Here is a 21708-nt window from a genome sequence, read left to right on the forward strand (position 1 = left end):
CGCTCTCTCTCTCTCTGCTCCTCCCCCCCCCCAAAAAAAATAAACAATTTTTAAAGTTTTTTTAAAGGAGTGGGAGTACACCTGGGTGGCTCAGTCAGTTAAGCATCAGACTTTGGCTCAGGTCATAATCTCACGATTCTTGGGTTCAAGCCCTGCATCAGGCTCTGTGCTGACACTTCAGACCTTGGAGCCGGGTTCAGATTCTGTCTGTCTGTCTGTCTCTCCCCCCTCCCCGTGCCCCTCTGTCACTCACACTCTCTCTCAAAAAGAAAACATTTAAAAAAAATTTTAAGTCAAAAACATAATTTGAAACAGCAAAAGAAAACCAACTCATCACATACAAGGGAATTCCTAGTAGTAGATTTCTTACTTGACTACCTTGCCGACCAGGAGAATGGGATGATACATTCAAAGTGCCAAAAGAAAACACTGCCAACCAAGAACACTATAGTTGGCAAGGCTGTCCTTCGGAAATAAAGAAGAGATAAAGGCTTTCTCAGTCAACCAAGATCTGTGGGAGTTCATCATAGTAGAGCTGCTTTACAAGAAATGCTGAAGAGAGTTCTTCAAGTTGAAAGGAAGAATGCTAACATGAAAGTATGAAACTCATTGTAAGGGCAAAAATAAAGTCAAATTTACAATAATAGCATGAAAGTGCTTAAATCATTTTTAACTCTGGTTTTAAAAGACAAAAGTATCAAAAAACTACAATAATTAAATACTAGATATACAATATAGAAGAAAAATAAGTTGTGACATCAATAACAAAACGTTGGAGAAGTTAAAGCATACAGATTTCATATGCAATTGAACTTGTTATTGTCAACTTAAAATAGATTGTTACAACTAGGTTTTAGGTAATCTTCATGTTAACCAAAAAGAAAAGTAGATACACAAACGATAAATTAGATACACAAAAGATAAAGGAACCAAAGTATACCACTACAAAAAAATCAGTGAATGACAAAGGATCACAGCAAGAAAGGAATAACAGAAATACACAAGAGTTGAAACCAATTAACAAAATGGCAATAGTAAGTCCTTACATAAAAATAATTACTTTAAATGGATCAAAATAGCCAGTCAAAAGATACAGAGTGGCTAGATGGATTAAAGACAAGATCCCACAATATGCTGCCTACTAAAGACTCTTAAAGCTCTAAGGACACATATAGGCTAAAAGTGAAGGGATAGGAAAAAATCTTCCATGCAAATGATAACCAAAAGAGAGCAGGATGGCATTACTTAATATCAGACAAAATAGACTCCAAATCAAAAACTGTCACAAGAGACAAAGTCAGTATATAATGATAAAGGAGTCAATTCATCAAGAGGATATGACAATTATGAATATATATGTACCCAACAACAGAGCACCTAAGTGTATAAAGTAAGTATTAACAGATTTGATGGGGAAAATAGCAATACAATAATAGGGGACCTCAGCAGCCCACTTGCAACAATGGATAGATCATCTAGACATAAAATTAGGAAACAGCAGACTTGAACAGCACTGTAGACCAAATGGACCTAACATGCATATGAAGAACATTCCATCCAACAGCAACAAGATACACATTCACAAAGAGAATTCCCCAGGACAGATCATATTTTAGTCCACAAAACAAGTCAATAAATTTAAGTATATTGAATTATAACAAGTGTCTTTTCCAACCACAATGGTATGAAACTAGAAATCAGTAGCAGGAGAAAAACTGCAAATATGTGGAAAGTAAAAACACTCATGATCAATTAATCAAGAAATCAGAAGAGAAATCAAAATATCTTGAGACAAATGAAAATGGAAATAAAATATATCAAAACTAATGGAATGCATCAAAAGCAGTTCTAAGAGGGACCTTCAATAAATGCCTATAGTAAGAAAAAGATAAACAACCTACCTTTACACCTCAAGAAACTAAAAAAGAACACACTAAACCCAAAATTAGCAGAAGCAAGAAAATAAGATCAGAGAAGAAATAAATAAAATAGAGACTAGGAAAAGCAGCAGAAAAAGATCAGTGAAACTAAGAGTTAGTTTTTTGAAAAGATAAAATTGACATATTTTTAAGTAGACTAAGAGAAGACTCAAATTATAAGTGAAAGAGGAGACATTACAATCAATACCATAGAAGTAATATCACAAGCTACTATGAAGATTTATATGCCAATAAATCAAATAATGTACCAAGAATGGATAAATTCCTAGAAACCTACAACCTGCCAAGACTGAATCGCGAAGAAATGGAAAATCTGAACAGACCAGTAATGAGTAAGGAGATAGAGTCAGTAATCAAAAACCTTCCAAAACAGAAAAGCCAAAAAGACCTGATGGCTTCATAGGTAAATTCTACCAATTAAAGAAAAATAAAATGCAGTGCTTCCCAAAGTCTTCCCAAAAATTGAAGAGGAGGGAACACTCCCAGACTCATTTTACGAGGCCAGCAATATCCTTATACCAAAACCAGATAAGGACACTACAAAAAAAGAAAATTACAGATCAATTGCCCTGATGAACATAGATGCAGAAGTCCTCAACAAAATGTTAGCAAACCGAATTCACATTAAGAGGATCAACACCATGAGTAATTGGGGTTTATCCCTAGAATGTAAGGAGGGTTCAACTACACAAATCAGTAAGTGTCATATACCACATTAACAGAAATGTAAATATTGTATGATCCACTCCAAAGATGCAAAAAGCATTTGACAAAATTCACACTATTTTCATGATTTAAACACACACACACACACACACACACACACACACACTGGGTAGAGAAAGAATGTATCTCAACAAAATAAAGGTTGTGTATATGTTCACAACTACCATCATACTCAGTGGTGAAAGCTGAAAGCTTTTCCTCTAAGATCAGAAACAAGGCAAGGATGCCTACTCTTGCCACTTTGATTCAACTGGGAATTGTAACTAGAATTTTTAGGCAAGACCAAGAAAAGGCATCCAAATCAGAAAGGAAGAAATAAAGTTTTTTCTTTTTGCAGAGGACATAATATTACACATTTGACTCTTGAACAACATAGGGGTTAGGGGTACTGACCTCCCACAAAGTCAAAAGTCCACATTTAACTTCTGACTCCCCCAGAATTTAATTACTAATATCCTATGATTGACTAGAAGTCTTACTGATAACATAAACCATTGATTAACACATATTTTTTATGTTACATGTATTATATACTACATTCTTAGAATGAGGTAAGCTAGAGGGAAAAAGCTTAAGAAAATTATAAGGAAGAGAAAATACATTTACAGTATTGTACTGACCAAGAAAAATCCATGTATAAGTGGACCCATGCAGTTCAACCTGATGTTGTTCAAGGGTCAATTTTATATATAAAACCCTAAAGACCACCAAAAAACTATTAGAACCAATGAACTAATTTAGTGAAGCTGTAGGATACAAAATCAACCTACAAAAATCAGTTGCATTTCTACACACTAATGATATCTGGAAAAATAAACCCATGTACAACAGCATCAAATAATTTTTTTTTAATGTAGGAAGACATTTAACCAAGGAAATTAGAGATCTGTACACTGAACTCTATAAAATCTTGATGTAATAATTTGAATAGGACACAAAAAAATGGAAAGCTATCCCATCTTCATGGATTAGAAGAATTATTATAATTAACAATTGATATTATATATATAATATTATATCGTTAAAATACTACCTAAAGCTGTCTACAGATTCAGTGCAATTTTTGTCACAATTCTAATGACATTTTTCACAAAAGTGAACAAAACAATCCTAAAGTTCATTTGGGACCACAAAAGACTGAGAAATGCAAAACCAGTTTTGAGCAACAAGAACAAAGCTAGAGTCATCACACTACCTAATTTCAAAATATACTACAAAGCTATACTATTCAAAAAAGCATGGTACTAACATAAAAATATAGACTATTGGACCAGGGTAGAGGGCCCAGAAATAGATGATAGTGGTGCCATGAACACACATGGGGATAGGACAGTCTCTTCAATAAATTATGCTGGGAAAACTGGTTATCCACATGCAGAATGAAGTTGGACACTTGTCTCAATTTTAAAAATATCTACTCAAAATGGATTAAAGACAAATGGAAAGCCTGTAACTATAAAACTACTAGAAGAAAACAGAGAACAAGTTTCTTGACATTGGTGTGTGCAATTTGATTTTTATAGGACCCAAAAGCACAGGCCAATTAATAATAATAATAATAATGGGATCGTATCAAACTAAAAAACTTTTAGTAGGAAACAATCAAGAGTGAAAACAACCTACAAAACGGAAGAAAATATTTGCAAGCCACATAGCTGATAAGTTAACATCCAAAATATATAAGGAATGTAAATAATTCAACAAAAAAACTCAATTTAAAAATGGCCAAAGGTAAAATCAATGTACAGAAATCCGTTGCATTTCTGTACAAGTATGAAGCAGCAGAAAGAGAAATCAAGGAATCAGTTCCATTTACAATTCTACCCAAAACCATGAGATACTAGAATAAAACTAACCAGAGGTAAAAGATCTGTACTCTGAAAACTATTGAACACTTATGAAAGAAATTAAAGAGGACACAAAGAAATGGAAAAACATACCATGCTTATGGATTGGAAGAACAAATATTGTTAAAATGCCTATATTACCCAAAGTGATAGACACATTTAATGCCATCCCTATCAAAATACCACCAGCATTTTTCACAGAGCTAGAAACAAACAGTACTAAAATTTGTATAGAACCACAAAGACCTCAAATAGCCAAAGCAATCTTGAAAAAGAAAAAGCTGGAAGCATCAGAATTCTGGACTTCAAGCTATATTACAAAGCTATAGTGATGAAGAAAGTATGGTACTGGCACAAAAACAGACACATAGATCAGTGAAACAAAATAGAAAACCCAGAAATGAACCAACAAATGGTGTTGGGAAAACTGGACAGCAACATGCAAAAGAAAGAAGCTGGGACCACTTTCTTTTTAAAAAAAATTTTTTTTTAATGTTTATTTTTGAAGGAGAAGAGAGAGCATGAGCGGGGGTAGGGGCAGAGAGATGGAGACACAGAATCTGTAGCAGGCTGCAGGCTCGGAGCTGTCAGCACAGAGCCTGATGCGGGGCTTGAACCCACGAACTATGGGATCATGACCTGAGTCAAAGTTGGACGCTTAACTGACTGAGCCACCCAGGCGCCACACTGAGACCACTTTCTTTCACCATAAGAAGTAAACTCAAATGGAGTAAAGACCCAAATGTGAAACCTGAAACCATAAAAATCCTAGAAGAGAGCACAGGCAGTAATTTCACTGACATCAGCCATAGCAACATTTTTCTAGATAGGTCTCCTAAGGCAAAGGGAAAGAAAAGCAAATATAAACTTTTGAAACTACATCAAAATAAAAAGCTGCACAGTGAAGGAAACAATCAACAAAACTAAAAAGCAACACACAGAATGGGAGAAGATATTTAAAAATGACTTATCTGATAATGGGTGACTATCCAAAATATATAAAGAACTTCTAAAACTCAATACTGAAAAAGTAATCCAGTTTAAAAATGGGCAAAAGACAGGAATAGACATTTTTCCAAAGACCAAACAGTTGGCTAACAGACACATGAAAAGATGCTCAACATCATTCATCACTCATCATCAGAGAAATACAAATCAGACCTACAGTGATATATACCACTTCATGCCAGTCAGAATGGCTAAAATTACCAATACCAGAAACAACAGGTGTGGTTGAGGATGTGGAGACAGGGGAACCCTCTTACACTGTTGGTGGGAATGCAAACTGAGGCAGCCACTCTGGAAAATAGTGTGGAGGTTTCTCAAAAAGTTAAAAATAGAACTACCCTAGGATCAACAATTGTTGTGCACTACTAGGTATTTACCCAAAGGATACAGAAATACTAATTCAAAGGGGTATATACACAACAATGTTTAGAAGAGTATTACCAACAATAGCCAAATTATGGAGAGAGCCCAAATGTCCATCGACTGATGGATAAAATGGATGTAGTATGTATATACAATGGAATATTACTTAGCTATCAAAAAGAATGAAATATTACCATTTACAACAATGTGGATGGAGCTAGAGAGTATTATGCTGAGCAAAATAGGTCAGAGAAAGACACATACCATATGATTTCATTCATATTGAATTTAAGAAACAAAATAAGTGAACAGGGAAAAAAGAGACAAAACAATAAACAGACTCTTAACGATAGAAAACTGATGGTTACTGAAGGAGAGGTGATGTGTGGGGGGATAGATGAGTTAAATAGGTAATGGGTATCAAGGAAAGCACTTGTGATGAGCACTAGGTGTTGTAAGTGATGAATCACAAGTTCTATGCCTGAAACTAATATTTCACTGTATGTTAACTAGCTAGAATTTAAAAACTGGGGGAGGCGGGGAGGAAGAGATATATAAAAGTAAAAATGGGCAAAGGCTCTGAATAGACATTTCCCAAAAGACCTATAAATGGCCAACAGGTAAATGAAAAGATGCTCAACACCACTAAGAATTGGCAAGAATGTGGAGAAAAGGGAACCATGGTAGACTGTTGATGGGAATATAAATTGGTACACCCATTATAATAAACAGTATGGAGGTTCTTCAGAAAATTAAAAATAGAACTAAACCATATGATCCAGTAATCTCACTTCTGTATATGTATCCAAAGATGATGAAATCACTATCTATCTTTCTTTTCATTTACCGTTACTGTGCCAAAATGGAAAATATGCTGGTAGCAAATGGGACAATTTCTGAGGCTCAAAAAAATCTATCTTTTCTCAAATTATGACTGATTTATAAGCAAATGTAATGGTGCTTTTAACCACAGTAAATAAGTAAAACAAATTTTTTTCTAACTTGAGGCTCTTAAAAGTACAGGCTGCAAAGACTGACCTTAAATTACTTCACTACAATTCCAACTTCTTTTCTTAAAAAATTATTTTTATATTGAGGTATAATTGATATGATAGTTTTAGATGTACAACATAATGATTTGATATTCATATATATTGTAAAATGATCACTAACGTAAGTCCACTTAACATTCACCATATATATATAGATACAAAATTTTTTTCTTGTGATAAAAACTTTTAAGATCTCTTAGCAACCTTCAAATATGCACTAAAGTCACCATGCTGTACATTACATCCTCAGGACTTATCATAAATGTAAACTTGTACCTTTTCACCACCTTCACTCTGTTTGCCCATCCCACCCTCCACACTGGTAACCACCAATCTTTTCATTGTATATGTGACCTCAGTTTTTTTTTTTTCTTAGTTTTCAAATATAAGTGAGATCATAAGAGTATTTGTGTTTGACTTATTTCACCCAGCACAATGTCTTCAATGTCCATCCATGTGGTCATAAATGGTAGAATTTCATTCCTTGTTTTTTTTTTTTTATATTAACATATGGTGTTATATTTGTTTCGGGTATACAATATAACTATTTCACAATTCTATACATTTCTCAGTGCTCATCAAGATAAGTGTACTCTTAATTCCCTTAATTTATTTCACCTATCCTGCCAGACCCACTTCCCCTCTGGCAACCACCAGTTTGTTCTCTTTATTTATGAATCTGGGATTTTTGTTTGACTCTTTTCTCTCTGCTTGCTTGCTTTGTTTCTTAAATTTCACATGTGAGTGAAAACATACAAATTTGTCTTTCTCTGACCAACTTATTTAACATTATACTCTCTACTCCATCCATGCTGTTTACAAATGACAAGATTTCATTCTTTTTTATAGCTGAGTAATATTCCATTGTATGTATAAACCACTTCTTCATCTATTCATCTGTCAGGGGACATGTGAGTTTCTTCCATGTCTTGGGTGTTGTAAATAACACTGAAGTATACATGGGATACATATATCTTTTTGAATTAGTGTTGTTTTAGGTAAATACCAGTAGTGAAATTATTGGATCATATGGTAATTCTATTTTTAATTCTTTGAGGAACCTCCATACTGTTTTCCACAGTGACTGCACTAGTTTGCAGTCCCACCAACAGTGCATAAGGGTTCCTTTTTCTCCACACCCTCACCAACACTCGTTTTTTCTTGTGTTTTAGTTTAGCCGTTCTCACAGGTGTGAGGTGATATCTCATTGTGTTTTTAGTTTGCATTTCCCTGATGATTAGTGATACAGAGCACATTTTCAGGTGTCTGTTGGCCATCTATATGTCTTCTTTAGAAAAATGTCTATTCAGGGGCGCCTGGGTGGCGCAGTCGGTTAAGCGTCCGACTTCAGCCAGGTCACGATCTCGCGGTCCGTGAGTTCGAGCCCCGCGTCGGGCTCTGGGCTGATGGCTCAGAGCCTGGAGCCTGTTTCCGATTCTGTGTCTCCCTCTCTCTCTGCCCCTCCCCCGTTCATGCTCTGTCTCTCTCTGTCCCAAAAATAAATAAAAAACGTTGAAAAAAAAAAATTTAAAGAAAAATGTCTATTCATGGGGCGCCCGGATGGCTCAGTCAGTTAAGCATCAGACTCTTGATTTTGGCTCAGATCATGATCTCATGGTTTGTGGGATTGAGCCCTGTGTCAGGCTCTGCAGAGCCTGCTTGTGATTCTCTCCCTCTCTCTGCCCCTCATCTGCTTGTGCTCACTCTCTCAAAACAAATAAACCTTTTTTTTAAAAAGTCTATTCAAGTCTTCCACCTATTTTTTTAATCAGATAATTTCTTTTTTATGGCGGAATAATATTTCATTGTGTATATATACTGCATTTTCCCTCTTTATCCATCAATGGACACATAGGTTGTTTCCATATCTTAGCTGCATGGGGTTGAAAATGGGGGGGTAGATATATCTTTTCAAGTTAATGTTTTCATTTTCTTCAGATAAATAACCAAAGGTAAAATTGCTGGATCATATGGAAATTCTGTTTATAATTTTTTGAGGAACCTCAATATTGTGTTCCATAGTAGCTGAATTAATTTACTTTCTCACCATGGTATACATAGGTTCCCTTTTCTCCACATTCTCCTCACCAACACTTGTTATTTCTAGTCTTTTTGATAATAGTCATGCTAACAGGTGTGAGGTAATACTTCATTATATTTTTGAATTGCATTTCCCTGATAGTCATGTAGAGCATCTCCTCGTGTACCTACTAGCCATCTGGGTGTCTTTGGAAAAATGTTTATTTAGACCCTCTGCCCATTTTTTTAATCAGTTTTTTTTTGTTTGTTTGTTTGGTTTGGTTTTTGCTATTGAGTTGTATGACCTCTCTATATATATTTGGATATACACCCCTTACCAGATATATACTTTGCAAATATTTTCTCCCATTCAGGATTGCCTTTTTATTTTGTTGATGATTTCCTTTGCTTTTGGTGTTATAGCCAAAAAGTTATTGCCAACACTGATATCAAAGAGTTTGCTGCTTATATTTTCTTCTGGAAGTTTTATACTTTTGTTATGTTTTTAATAAATTTTGAGTTGATTTTTGTGTATCGTATATGATAGTGGTCCAATTTCATTCTTTTGCATGTGGCAGTTTTTTCCAACACCATTTGTTGAAATGACCATCCTTTCTCCATTTTTTTTAAAGTTTATTTTGAGAGAGAAAAAATATGAGCGAGGGAGGTGCAGAGAGAGAGAGAGAACCACAAGCAGGCTGCATGCTGTCAGCTCAGAGCCTGATGCAAGGCTTGAACCCACAAAACTATGAGATCACAACCTGAGCCGAAACCAAGAGTGAGATGCTTAACCACTGAGCCACCCAGGCGCCCCTCCTTTCTGCATTTTATATCTTTGGCTCCTTTGTCATACATCAATTGACCGTATATATGTGGGTTTATTTCTGGGCTCTCTATTCTATTACATTGACCTATGTGTCTGTTATTATGCAAATAACATACTGTTTTCATTACTATAGCTTTGTAGTAGATTTTGAAATCAAGTAGTGTGAAATCTCCAGCTTTTTTCTTGTTGCTCAATACTGCTTTGGGTATTCATGGTCTTCTGTCATTCCATACAAATTTTAGGATTGTTTGTTCACTTTCTGTTAAAAAAAAAAAATGCCATTGGAATTTCTATAGGGATTGCACTGAATCTGTAGAATGCCTTGAGTAATATTAACAATATTCTTCCAATCCATGAACATGAACTGTCTTTGCATTTATGCAGGTCTTCAGTTTTATCAGTGTCTTAATAGTTTTCGGTGTACAAGTCTTTCACTTCCTTGGTTAAATGAATTCCCAGGTATTGTATTCTTTTGGATGCAGCTGTAAACAGGATTGTTAATTTCTTTTTCTACTTTGTATTGATTTTTGCCTCCTGCAGTTTTATAGAGTTTATTACTTCTTCACTTTTTTTGGTGGAGTCTTCAGGGTTTTCTGTATATGTCATCTGCAGAGTTAACAGTTTTACCTCTTCATTGTCCAATTTGGGGAAAAAAGGGAAATCCTTCCCCTTTTATTTCTTTTTCTTGTCTAATTGCTCTGTCTAGGTCTTCCAGTACTATGTTGAATAAAAATGGTGAGAGTGGGTATTTTTGTCTTGTTTTAGATCTTGCAGGAAAAGCCTTCAGCTTTCTACCACTGAATATGATGTTAGCTGTGGGCTTCTCATACATGACCTATTATATGGAGATATATTCCCTCTGTCCCCACTTTGTTAAGAGCTTTTATCAGACATGGATGTTGAATTTTATCAAATGCTTTTTCTACATCTACTGACATGACCATGTAATTTTTATCCTTCATTTCATTAATTTCATCTCATTGATTGATTTGCAGATGTCGAGCCATCCTTGCAACCCCAGAATGCCCACTTTATCATGGTTTATGATCCTTTTAATGTACCGTTGAATTTCAGTTGCTAATACAAGTAAAACCTTGGTTTACGAGCATAATGCATTCTGGAAACATGCTTGTAATCCAAGGCACTTATAGATCAAAGCAAATTTCCCCATAAGAAATAATGGAAACTTGGGGCGCCTGGGTAGCCCAGTCAGTTAGGCATCCAACTTCAGCTCAGGTCATGATCTCACAGCTTGTGGGTTCAAGCCCCATGGTGGGCTCTGTGCTGACCGCTCAGCCTGGGGCCTGCTTCTGATTCTGTGTCTCCCTCTCTCTCTGCCACCCCCGCTTTGTGCTCTGTTTCTCTCTCAAAATTAAAAAAAATTTTTTTTAATTTTAATAAAAAAATTGAAAACAGAAATAATTGAAATTCAGATTATTTATTCCACATCCCAAAGATACTCATATAAAAATGATTACAATACTATAATCTGATACAAAATAATAAATGTAAAGAAAAATAAGTTAACTGGCACTTACCTTTGAAAACCTTCATGGCTGGTGTGAGGAAGACAAGAGAAAGGAGGCTTATTGTATAGGATGAATTTCACCTATCGCTAACAGAATCACTGCTGTCTTGGCTCAGTGGAACCTTTTTCTGCATGGGAGCCATTGTATATGCTCACATGGATGCTGACTAGAGTACAGTATTAATAAACTCTTGTCATATACTATATTTAATGTAACTGGCAATAAGGCAGCAAAGGAAAGGGTCTATATCTGCAGGCAGCCTGACCTCGAATGAAGTAAAGCATTCCTAAGCTTAGTCTTGCATGGAAAAGCAAAGGACTGTCCATAGGTGCTTTGTAGTGACAAAAAATACACTAGTACCAACTGTGGGAACCTTCCAACATTCTGAAAAATCACTGATTCCTGCCAAACACCACAACTTGAGACCGAGCATCCAAAAACAGGATACAATCCCACCGAGAGAGGGAGGAAGGGAGGAAGGGAGGAAAGAACCATTGGCTCAGTTGTGATCATGCGACATTCGGCATCACGTACTACTCATATTTCAAGACACTGCTCGTTTATCAAGTTAAAATTTATTAGAAATTTTGCTTGTCTTACAGAACACTCACAGAACAAGGTACTCGCAATCCAAGGTTTTTTCTGTATTTTGTTGAGGATTTTTGAATCTGTATTCATCGGTAATACTGGCCTGTAATTTTCTCATAGTGTCCTTGTTCTGTTATCAGGGTACTGCTGGCCTTGTAAAAGGAGTTTGGAAGTATTCCCTAATCTTCTATGTTTTTCACATTTTTCATTCTTTTTTCTTTTTGCTGCTCTGATTGAGTTCCACTGCCCTGTATTCAAGTTTACTGATCCTTTCTTCTGCTTTATCTAGTCTGGTTTCAAACTCTTCTGATGTATTTTTCAGTTCAGTTATTATATTCTTCAGCTCTATGACTTCTGTTTAGTACATTCTTATATTTTTCATCTCTGAGTTCTGTCTTCATCCATTCATCTCCCAAGTTCAGTGAGCATCTTTGTGACCATTATTTTGAATTCTTTATCAGGTAAATCACTTAACTTAGTTTTATTAAGGAATTTTTTCTGAGGTTTTCTCATTTTTTAATTCAGAACATATTTTTTTGTTTCATCATTCTGCTTGACTGTGTTGATTTCTGTGCACTAGATAAAATAACCACCTCTCCAAGTCTTGAATAGTAGCCTTGTGTAGTAGGTAAACTTTATTGTTCAACCCTGTCCTAGCCCTTGTATCTTAAACCTTTTAATTGTCCAAGCATCCTCTTTTATTTTTAATGGCTCCTAATAGTCGAGGTTGTGCCAAGACCTGTCATTATCCCAGAGGGGAAGATTTCAGCACCTAGATGGAGGCTGGTTGTCATCTTTTAAAAGTATGCACATATATACAGTCCTGTGGGACCACAAACATAAGCCTCACTAGCCACCAGAGCTAGGCAATCTTAAGTATCCCCTGGGCATCAGTCTCCAAAATTGGGGTACCATACAAGTGCATCAGCTCCTTTCTAAAAGATACCAGCAGCTGGAATGAGACAAAGGGAGAACACAAAGATGGCAACCACTTGCCTCCATACCCTGAAAGCAACTCCATAAGCTCCTAGATGTGTGCTAAACCTGAAACCTACCTTTTGGGCTGAAACTCCAACACAAGCAAATAGCCCTCTTTCACAGAAAGCCTGAGAGTATGTTTCAACCTCTTGTCTGTGCAGTACCCCGGATATAGTAGCCTGCTAAGAACTAGGTCTCCTATTGTTACAGTCTCATGGGGCCCAGGAACACAAGACCCCCTGGCCACCAGAGCCAGGCTATCGGTGAGCATCCCTGGGTGGCAGCTGCAAATACCAGGCAGGGCTCCAGACATAAAAACAGGGCACCAGATGCATGTAAAAGCTCCCCTCCAGGAGATAGTGGCACTGTGTAGTGCAGCAGAGGAGAAGAGTGAACATGGTATCCTCTAGCCTCTGTCCCCAGAGAGTACCCCAGCAGGCCCCTAGATGTGTGTTTTAAGTTAGATGCCTGCCCTAAGGCCAAGGCTTTAAGATAAGGAAATGAGTGTCTTTCACAGAAAGTTTGGGTGTCTATTGGCTGCTTCTGCACTGGTCGCTAGCATGGGTGAGTCCAAGCACATAAGCCCCTTACGAGCCATTTCTCACTTAACTGTACCCTTTTGGGTCTCATGGACACAAGCTCTATAGAGATTTCCAAAGATAGATGTTTTAGGGAGTCATCTTTTAGTTTCAGGTCTTAAGAGTTACGGTGCCCAGTATGAGATTCAAACCCTTCACTCCTCGGAAGAAGTTCCAGGTTTTAAGTTTCCTCTTGATTGTAGGTCACCATGACAGAGGTGGGGATTATAGTGAGATTGTGTGTCAGCCTGTCCTACCCACTTAGATGTGGGGTTTTCTTGTCTGCACAGTGTGTAGGAGTTACTCAGTTCTAAGGAGTCTTTTCAGAAGAACTTGTTCCATATGTAGCTGTAGATTTGGTGTGTCTACGTGGGAGAAAGTTCAGGATCTTCTTGCATTACCATCTTGAATCAGAACTCTGAAATAAATATCATGAAGTACCTGCACTCCTATGTTCACTGCAGCATTATTCACAGTAGCCAAGATATGAAATCACCCTAAATGTCCCTCAGTGGATAAATGGATAAAGAAAGTATGGGATACACACACACACACACACACACACACACACACACTGCAATATTATTCACCCTTTAAAAAGAAGGAAATTCTGTCATTTGCGACAACATGGATGATCTCAGAGTACACCATGCTAAGTGAAATAAGGCATGCACAGAGACACAAATACCACATGATCTCACTTACATGTGAAATCTAAAAACTGTCAAACACAAAGAGTCATAGAGTAGAATTTTACTTAGCAGGAGTTGAGGGAAGAAGGAAATGGGTAAGTACTAGTCAAAGCGTACAAAGTTGCAGTTAGAATGAAACATACAACTTGGTGAGTATGGTTAATAATACTGTATTAAATATTAGAAATTTGCTAAGAGTAGATTTCAGGTCTTCTCATCCCCCTCCCCCCCAAATATAACTAAGTGAGGAGATGATATGTGAAATAATTTTACTGTAGTAATTATTTCACAATGTATATATTATCTCATTGTACCCCTTAAATACAGTTTTTACTAAAAATGTTTTAAAAAACTATAAAGGAAATTTAGCCACAGTAAAGATGTAGAAAAACATAAAGTTAATTGTAATTAAATATCTTATTTAATCCACTATATCTAAAATGTTATTGCAACATCTCATCAATATAAGAATATTGATGTTTTACTTTTTTTTCATATTAAGTCTTCAAAATCTGTTGTGTATTTACACTTCAAGATATCTCAAATTGGACTAGGAACATGTGGATAAGTGGCTACCATATTTGACCATGCAGATGTGAATAACAAGAGTTCCAGAAAAAAAGAATGGATAAGGGTGAAAAGAGGCAGGGAAGAAATAAAATAATTTAAGAAAATTTCCGAGAACTAAAGAATACTAGCTTCCAAATTGAGTAAGCTCTCAGAAAGCCCAAGAAAGTAGATGAATTAGACCCAGACCAGGATACTTCATCATGAGATTTCAAAATACCAAGGACCCAGAGAAACCTCTATAGGCTTCAAAGGAAAAAAAAAAAAGTTACTATAGTCAAAGGATCAGACATCAGCATGGCTTTAGACTTCTCAACAATAGTGGATAGATAGAAGATAGTGTAGTGAATCACTGCCTTTAAACTTCTGAAGGAAAAGCACCACCAAGGTATAATTCTGTAACCAAAATATCAACCAAGTTAGGAGGCAGATAAACAGTATTTTCAACTATCTAAGATCTCAGAAAATGTATGTGCCTCACTCCCTTTTTTTAGGAAGCTACCGAAGAATATGTTACACTAAACAAGGAAGTCAACCAAGAATGAGGAAAGTGTGAGACACAAGAAATAAGAGAAAGGTGAAAGGAATCCCTGGGATGAAACCATGAATCCAGTCTAGAGAGCAACCAGTGCAGTTAAAGTAGGTCAGAAGGAAGCAAGAAAGACTTCATCAAGAAAATCCAATTCATAGAACCCTGATGAGAATGATTATGGATGTAGAAAACTGGCACATATGGGCACTGAATAGTAACATGTACACAGAAATCTAAGCAAATAAGAGATAAAAGAAAAAGTTGAGTAATTTATATTACGAGGTTCAGAAGGGCATGTAGGTAAAGTAGAAAGAGAGGTAGAAGAGCTAAAACCTCATTTTTCAATGTATGAAATTAATACACAGTTCTTAAAACAGAAATGTAAGGAAGGAGCAATATAGGCATCTTATCTGAAAATATAAAAACCAAAATAATCAGGTATTGAAAGTGGTTGATTCTGGGGAAGGGAAATAAAGGGAAGAAGGGGTCTGGCCAGTTTTTCTAACAAATTTTATAAAACCGTGTTCCTCTAAGTCTCAAGTATACACATATTAACTTATTTTAAAAGAAAATATACACATACTAACTTATTTTAAAAGAAACATGGGCAGTAATAAATCTGGGTGAATAAAGGACCTTACCAGGCCATTGCTAACGAGTGTCCTTATCTTCTAGCATTGAGTATTGGTTCCGCTGCATGGATATGGATGGAGATGGTGTACTCTCCATGTATGAGCTGGAGTACTTCTATGAGGAGCAATGTGAACGGATGGAAGCCATGGGCATTGAGCCCTTGCCATTCCATGATTTGCTGTGCCAGATGCTTGACCTGGTGAAGCCAGCCAGTGATGGTAAGATTGAGTAAAAGACCATCTGCACTACTCACCTATGTAACAGAGGGGGGCCTTTAATCCTGGATTGTCCCAAATTACTGAACTTCCAGAGTCTTCCATACTGGCTTCCCAAATACAGAAATATTTAAGTTTCTCCTTTACCACTAGTTTAGAACCAACAACTAATGGCAAATCAAGTTTAAGAAATTTCCCCCTAGAAACAGAAGGCAGATTAGTGATCGCCCTAGGCTGGGTGAGGAGATGGGGAAGGTCTGCTTGATGAGTACAGAGTTTCCTTTTGGAGTGAGGAAATGTTATGGAACTCGGTAGTGGTAATGGTTGTACAACACTGTGAATGTACTAAAAGCTGCTGAATTGCACACTTTAAAATGGTAAATTTTATGTCCATTTTACCTAAAAAAATGGGATTTTATATAATAAAATTGGCATATTCGTATACTCTTAAACTTCAGTAAAAGTTTTTTTCACTTGCTAAAAAGTTCTTGAAATTTACTGGATTTGTTTTTACATAGGCAAAATAACACTACGAGATCTGAAGAGATGCAGAATGGCACACATTTTTTATGATACTTTCTTTAATCTGGAGAAATACTTGGACCATGAACAGAGAGATCCTTTTGCGGTCCAGAAGGTACTGGTTTTAACTTCCCTTTGAAGGCTGCAGTATCAGGGGTTATGTGCTACAGATAAAAACAGTCTTTCCCTGTGAGAATCTTGTATTTAAAGAGGTAACATTTAGAACATTTTCTCACCTACTGAAAAGAGAGAAAAAAGGACCTAGAGCACATGTCTCTCCATAGCTAATCTTCAAGTTTAGGTAACCTGCATCTGTCTATCACTGAGTGAATTTTGTGGTCTGTATACTTATATATTAGACACTAGTTACAAAAAAGTTTTGAAAAAAATTTGTCCTTCTAACTTTTAAAAAAAATGTATCAATAGAACCATCTGTATTAGAAAATATATTGGGGTTAACTGTACCATTCATTTCCAGGATTACATTGTAAATAGCTCTCCCAATCATAATGAAAACTAGACATTCTCCATAATAGACAGCCCTCAGATAACAAAACACTTTTTCAAGTGTTAATGACTATTGTGCATGACTATCAGTTTGAAGTCATTCTACACCTGAATAGAGATGAGCACCCTTACGCGTACACAAAAACCTGTGGACCCTCAAAAAGCCCTGAACATATGGTCTATGTCAAAATAATAATAATAATAATAATAATATCACCACTTCCCCTTCTCTTGTTTAAAAAGTAAAAATTATGTGGGGGTGCCTAATGGCTCAGTCGAGTTGGTTAAGCATCCAGCTCTTGGTTTTGACCCAGGTCATGATCTCATGGTCCTTGAGTTCAAGCCCTGTGTGGAGCCCCACATTTGCACTGACAGTGCAGAGCCCACTTGGGATTCTCTCTCCCCCACCCCTGCCCCCTTCCTTGCTTGTGTTCTCTCTCCCTCAGAACTTTAAAAAAAATTTTTTTTTAATTCTGTTAGTAGAAAAGGACTGTTTGAGTTGAGTCCTACAGGAATACAACTACCAGAAACTTTCAGTCTTTTTCTTCTACATGTTGACCTAAATAGTAGTAAGAATACAAAGATCACCTTATTATTTTTTAAGTTTATTTATTTGTTTTTGAGAGAGACGGAGACAGTCACAAGTGGGGTAGGGGCAGAGAGTAAGACAGAGAATCCCAAGCAGGCCCCACGCTGTCAGTGCAGAGCCGATGCAGGGCTTGAACCCACAAAACTGTGTGATCATGACCTGAGCCAACACCAACATTTAGACATTTAACCAACTGAGCCACCCAGGCACCACATACGTTATTTTTAATTTTTTTTTTTTTTTTAAATTTTAGAGAGCACAAGCAGGGGAGGGGGGCAGAGGGAGACAGAATTTCAAGCAGGCTCCACACTCAGTGTGGAGCCAATGCAAAGGTCAATCCCATGACCCTGGGATCATGATCTGAGCTGAAATCAAGAATTGGACACTCAACTGACTGAGCCACCCAGAAACCCCCAAAGATCACCTTCTAAAAACAAATATTCTACGCCTGATCTTGGGGCATATCAAGGCACATTATTACTAGCTTTAAAAAAAAATTTTTTTCCCGGGCACCTGGGTGGCTCAGTTGGTTAAGTGTCCACCTTCAGCTCAGGTCATATCTTGTAGTTTGTGAGGTTGAGCCCCATGTCGGGCTCTGTGCTGACAGCTCAGAGCCTGGAACCTGCTTCAAATTCTGTGTCCCCCTCTTTCTCTGCCCCTCCCCCACTCGTGCTATCTCTCAAAAATAACAAAACATTAAAAAAAATTGCCAATTATAAATCTAAGATGTAAGTTTCAAAGATGTCAAAAGGATGGAGTAGGGGTTCTTAAAATGAGTTAAGTATCATAATCATATTGTATGGTCAGTATTTAGGTATTTACATTCTTCTGGGCATGACTAACCTTACATCTGAGGGCAGTGCTAATAACTCATTTTAATTATGGAAAAGCATTTTACCTGGAATATATAATCCAAGATACTGCCCAGGTTGGAGAAGGTAAAGAAAATGTATATAGCCTTTTCCCCCTTTATAAAATTTGTAAGAGATAGCAGTATATCAAGATTTATTCTGATCTGCAGAGAACATTTTTAGTCAAAAAGTGCTCAGTAAATTCCAGTGACTGTGTTGAAGAGACATATGGTCATATAGAGATAAAAAGAAGAGCAAAAAGTAGCAATCGAGCATGTACAGTATAGCAAAGGAAATTATTTGGGGGAGAAGGGCTCTTTCTAGGAAAATAGCACAGATGACATGGTATCTGAGCTGGCTTTTACAGAAGCAATAAAAATATGCCAGGGAGGGGAGGAAGCGATGGTCTGTTTCAGGTGGGCATATGTAAACCACAAGTCACTCCAGATAGCTGGTGTGCAAAGTGCCAGGGAGAAGAGCCCAGACAAAGGTCTCTCATTATAAGGCTAAAGAATCTAGACCTAAAGAATTCACTGCTGAGGAGTTCACTATAATTTTATGATTGGAGGCATACAAATCACTTTAAGAGTGTTACTTTAGCACCTCTCTTAACATGTTAAAATGAAGTATTTTCAGGCAGGTCATCACAAATGTTCACTGAAGAAAACCAATCTCCAATTCTTTGTCTTTGATTATTTTTGTTTCCTTTCCTCTTTGCAATCAGGATGTTGAGAATGAGGGGCCTGAGCCCTCTGACTGGGACAGGTTTGCAGCTGAGGAGTATGAGACTCTTGTTGCAGAGGAATCTGCCCAAGCACAGTTCCAGGAAGGGTGAGTGAGGTCCCTGGGTCTTATAGAACTTTTTTAACAGGGGTAATCATATCAGGAATGGTAAAACCATCTTTAAAAAATCAAACTAGTAATCCTTTCTTATTTTTGGATATCCTGATTATAACCAACTTTAGTTGAAAGAATATTTTTCCAGAAATCTTCCCTTCTTCACTAATTTCCTAAAACTCTTCTCGTGTCCCATTTCCTTTAATGGAGTTGTACTTTTCACTGGAAGCTAAGATCATCGTGCAGTCATTCTACTTTGTTAGTGATATCACATGCTGTAAAAACATTTAGCATTTACTAAAATGCTGTAAAAACAGGATGAGACTAAAAGAACTGAAGCTCTTTTAAATAATCAAGGTGACCATGTTTAAAACAAATCTTTACCATACATGTTTTTTTGTATTCAACACTGAACAAGAATTTACTTCTACAACAAATTTGTAATAGGGTATATATAATTCCATAAAGGGATCATGGTAAGAAACTATTCAAGACTTTCATTGCTTAGATCATTTCGGCAACTTTATAATTTGTTGGCTCTTTCCACCATCTTCTAGTGATTTCTTTTGTAGTTCCCCTAAGGCTCTTAATTCTTATTATTGTAATATTTTTTCAACAGGTAATATATTCATATGTTTTAATATTCAAAGAAACAAGGATAGTTTCCTACTGCCCAGTTTTCCTCCCTAGAAGCAATCACTGTGACCTTTTTTTGTTTTTTAATATTTATTTATTTGGGGGAGGGTGCAAGCAGGGGAGGAGCAGAGAGAGGGGGACAGAGGATCAGAAGCAGGCTCTGCACTGACAGCACCAAGCCTGATATGGGGCTCAAATTCACGAACCATGAGACCATGATCTGAGCCGAAGTCAGACACTCAAACCGACTGAGCCACCTAGGTTCTCCCACATTTTCTTACATGTCCTTCCAAAGACACCCTCCCACTTTATTTCCTATACATATATATATATATACACACACATACATATATTCATATACGTGTGTATATATAAAAAAGCACATATACATTCTTTTCTTTTTTCTGTACACATATGGTAGCATAGTATATTAATTGTTTGGTACTTTGCTTTTTCCACACTTATGTAAAGTTTCTGTTATAGAAGATGAGTAAGTTCTAGAGATCCGCAATACAACTTAGTGCCCATAGTTAAAAATGTGGGTATTCTGCAGTTTAAAATGTTAAGAGAACAAATCTCATGTCTTCCTACAAAACACACACAAAAAAATACCATGAAATTTTTGGAGGTGAACAGATTTTTGGAGTACCTTGATTGTGGTATCACAGATGTATACATATATCCACACTGATCAAGGTGTAATTGTTAAATGCATATAATTTTTGTGTATCAAACCTAAATAAAGACAAAAACAATAACAAAGATTGGGAAGACAGCATGGTGAACCAAAAACACTTGTATTTTACAATTACTGAGGTATAAATAAAGCTTCACAAATATTTTGGGGGCCTTGAGTACATGAAAAAATTTTTAAAAGCCCAACAAATGGGAGACTATTTCATGCATGTATCTGATGAATGTTCTAAGTATTTCTACAGCTGCACAATATTCTGTACAGTTATGCCACTATGACAAATAAAATGTTCTAATGAATAATCTTATATACATGTAATTTTATACATATGTAAGACAAATTTCTATAAGTATAGCAAACAGAGGAGGGTTTCAGAGAAACCAACAAGAAATAATGCAGACACCCAGAACTAGCAACAGTGGGGAGCCACTTCCATCCTTAGGTCTAAAAGGACAAGGAGATAAAACCATCATCAGAACCCAAAGAGAGTAAGTATATGGAGAGAGCTGACAGGAGCTGTGACCTTCAGTAATGGAATTTAGTCAAACTATGGCAATCTAGGTGAGAGCTGCTAGAATAAATACCCAATTTCACTTTGCTCATATCCCTTAGTATCCTGCTGGCACTTCTCATTGGTTTCCAACCAGAAACAAGAAGATAAGAGAACTCATGTAGTCTGTTTGGATCAGCCTCCTTATCCACCTAGCTAAGGGGAGAGTAGATCTAGAAGGATAAACATCAAATATCCAGCTCAGTACAAATGCCAGCAGAGATTCTACATTTCACACGCTTACCATTAAGTCTTCAATATCTTTTTTGAGAGTACTGAAGAAGCCATCACCAAACTACTTTCTTTAATCTTGAGATATCCTTAATATGCTTACTCACAAAACTGGGGTCTTATTTTTATGTCATGGACCCAGAAACCCAGAAAAATCATTCATCATTATTTTAAGCCTGACTAAGAAGAGAAGATAGG

The 21708-nt window shown here is 36.5% G+C and overlaps 1 protein-coding gene across 3 annotated transcripts in view; it reads left to right on the forward strand.

Moving 5' to 3' along the window:
* The window catches only part of PPP2R3A (protein phosphatase 2 regulatory subunit B''alpha), a 167547-nt gene that overhangs the window by 121816 nt on the left and 24023 nt on the right, over nucleotides 1–21708 (forward strand). For all 3 annotated transcript variants that reach the window (XM_058732368.1, XM_058732369.1, XM_058732370.1), the window contains 3 exons: nucleotides 15921–16096; nucleotides 16612–16730; nucleotides 19287–19393. In XM_058732368.1, the coding sequence (XP_058588351.1) occupies nucleotides 15921–16096; nucleotides 16612–16730; nucleotides 19287–19393 (402 nt within the window). The remainder of the gene's footprint in view (nucleotides 1–15920; nucleotides 16097–16611; nucleotides 16731–19286; nucleotides 19394–21708) is intronic.

The sequence above is a fragment of the Neofelis nebulosa genome, chromosome 5 (genome assembly GCF_028018385.1).
Source record: "Neofelis nebulosa isolate mNeoNeb1 chromosome 5, mNeoNeb1.pri, whole genome shotgun sequence".
Taxonomy (NCBI): Eukaryota; Metazoa; Chordata; class Mammalia; order Carnivora; family Felidae; genus Neofelis; species Neofelis nebulosa.